This window comes from Myotis brandtii, unplaced genomic scaffold, assembly GCF_000412655.1.
Source record: "Myotis brandtii unplaced genomic scaffold, ASM41265v1 scaffold82, whole genome shotgun sequence".
NCBI lineage: Eukaryota > Metazoa > Chordata > Mammalia > Chiroptera > Vespertilionidae > Myotis > Myotis brandtii.
In genome coordinates this window covers 4,655,492-4,657,701 of record NW_005371324.1, presented here as the reverse complement: position 1 = coordinate 4,657,701, position 2,210 = coordinate 4,655,492, and the positions used below count along the sequence as shown (strand labels likewise).

The 2,210-nt window shown below is 36.6% G+C and overlaps 1 protein-coding gene across 12 annotated transcripts in view; it reads left to right on the top strand.

Annotated features, from left to right (window-relative positions):
- Positions 1 to 2,210, top strand: part of OSBPL8 (oxysterol binding protein-like 8) — a 160,973-nt gene that overhangs the window by 69,708 nt on the left and 89,055 nt on the right. For 2 of the 12 annotated variants that reach the window (XM_014531653.1, XM_014531652.1), the window contains exon 4: positions 247 to 336. The exons of the other annotated variants lie outside the window; for them this stretch is intronic. In XM_014531653.1, coding sequence (XP_014387139.1) covers positions 277 to 336 — 60 coding nt within the window. In that variant the 5' untranslated portion in view covers positions 247 to 276. The remainder of the gene's footprint in view (positions 1 to 246; positions 337 to 2,210) is intronic. 12 annotated transcript variants of the gene reach the window in all.

The window sequence follows — 2,210 nt, the reverse complement described above, 5'->3', positions numbered from 1 at the left end:
CACACACACACACACACACACACACACATATCTTTTTGACCATTTTGGATGATACCTTAGTATACATTCCTAGAAGTGGGGGGTCAAAAGTGGGATCAAATGTGTGATTAGGTTATTTTAAAATAAATGCCTGGCCAGTCAGATCATATTTTCTTAGCAGTAATAAGCTCTGGTTCCCAGAAAAAATATTTCTTAAAATCTCTCCTGTAAAGCTCAGGGGTAAATGTGCACGTGTATGTTTTGCAGGCAATTGCAGGAATGTAGAAATTCAGTTATATGTTGAAAGAACAAACTGATGTCAGCTGCATTATATATCCCTCACTGAAGTTTCTTGCTGTAAGGGCCAAAAATAACACTAAGTAGAGCACTCTTGAGATGTTTTATGTAATCCTGCTTCTGAATTGTGGCTTCTGAGAGCCAGCTGCAGTAGGATTGCTTCTAGGAATACAACCTGATTAGCTTTATTGGGGTAGAGGTTCCACCTGCTTGAATCTTTATTTTCAAGGTGTACTCATATCAGTGCTTGATAAGCTTGTTATGCTTTCACTTAAGATCAAAAGATGACTTAAATCAAATCAATGTATATGTTAAGGAGATGCTGTGCTAAAGGCAATGGAATCAAGTTGATGTATAGATTTCATGGGATTATTTTGTATAACAGGGTAGCTATCTGTCCTGGATAGCTCTGGACTGAGATTTCCCAGGACACAGGGTGTGATTGATTATGAGCTTCTACCTATTCCTTTACATTTCTTAAAGATTGCAAATTTTATGCTAATTATTCATGGCAAATACTTAAAAGTACATTAAAGTAAAATCACATTTTTTTCCATAATGTTCTTTTTCTGAGATTTGTAGACTAAATTCAGTAATGACTTTCATGCTTTTAATTAAAGTATGTTGGTAATACACTAGCATATCAGTATAATTTTACTATTTTCAGCCTATACTTTCTGCCAAAAAAGAGTATTTATTTATATGTTAAAAAGATTATTGAGGTGACTGTGTGGACATTGTCTAAGGCAGTGGTTCTCAACCTTGGCTGCACATTAGAATCACCTGGGAATCTTTTTAAAATCCTGATTTCTGGGCCTCATCCTCCGGAAATTCTGTTTCTTTGTTATGGGGTGGTTTGTTACTAATGTTGTGGCCTCACCCCATAACAAAGACACAGAATTTCTGGAGGATGAGGCGCAGAAATCAGGATTTTAAAAAGATTCCCAGGTGATTCTAATGTGCAGCCAAGGTTGAGAACCACTGGTCTAAGGGATAATGGTAAGTATGATAAATTACTCAAATAGAGAAAATGTGTGTGTCAAATCTTAATGGTCTTTTTCTGAACAAGCTGAAGAAACGTTCCTAGATTCTTTGGAGATTCTAGTAGTATTTTGGTTTGCTAATAAAAGTCAAGGAAAGTGGCTAGCTTTTTGTTTGTCTGTTTTTAATATCTTACAAGATGCTTGTGTAAAGTGTTTCCACATCAGTAATTTCACATTGTCTTTATTCATGTATTATACAATATGGAACTGCACAAATTAGATCCAGGTCCTAAAAGTGGTAAGAATAAGAAGTTAGTAAGTTACTTAGTAAAATTAACTTCTAATCTTTAATTATGTATAGATCTCACAAATTTCGTTCACTGGGCCTCCAGTTTATAATAATTTCTTACCAATTTACACCTTTCCCTATACAGGTCTGTTTGTCCAACTGCCTGTTTCACATTTTTATTTGGATGTCTAACAGGCATTTCAAACTTGCAAGCAACTCTGGGAGGATTTCACTTGCATCCCAATTTAATGCCTTGGTTTCCACATCTTCCTGGGGGAGGTTTCTGAGGCCATGCTTATTTTTCATGGTGCTTCTGCTTTTATTTGGAGTATTTCAGTTCTGTTCCATTATTTGTTTTCTGGTGCCTGTTCTTTATTCTTGTGGCATTTTTTAATCTAATAGGTAATATAGCCTAACTCTCACAAACATCATAATCTACACTAATAAAAGAGAAACATGGTAATTAGCGTACGACCGCTACCCTTTTCATTGGCTAATCAGTGAGTATATGCAAATTAACTGACAACCAAGATGGCGGCCGGCAGCCAGGCACTGAAGCGAGCACGAGGCTTGCTTGCTGCAGACTCCAACCTTCCCCGCCTAACTTGCCAGCCTCTGAGTTGCAACTCTAAGCAACTATATACTATGTTGCAAATAAGAAG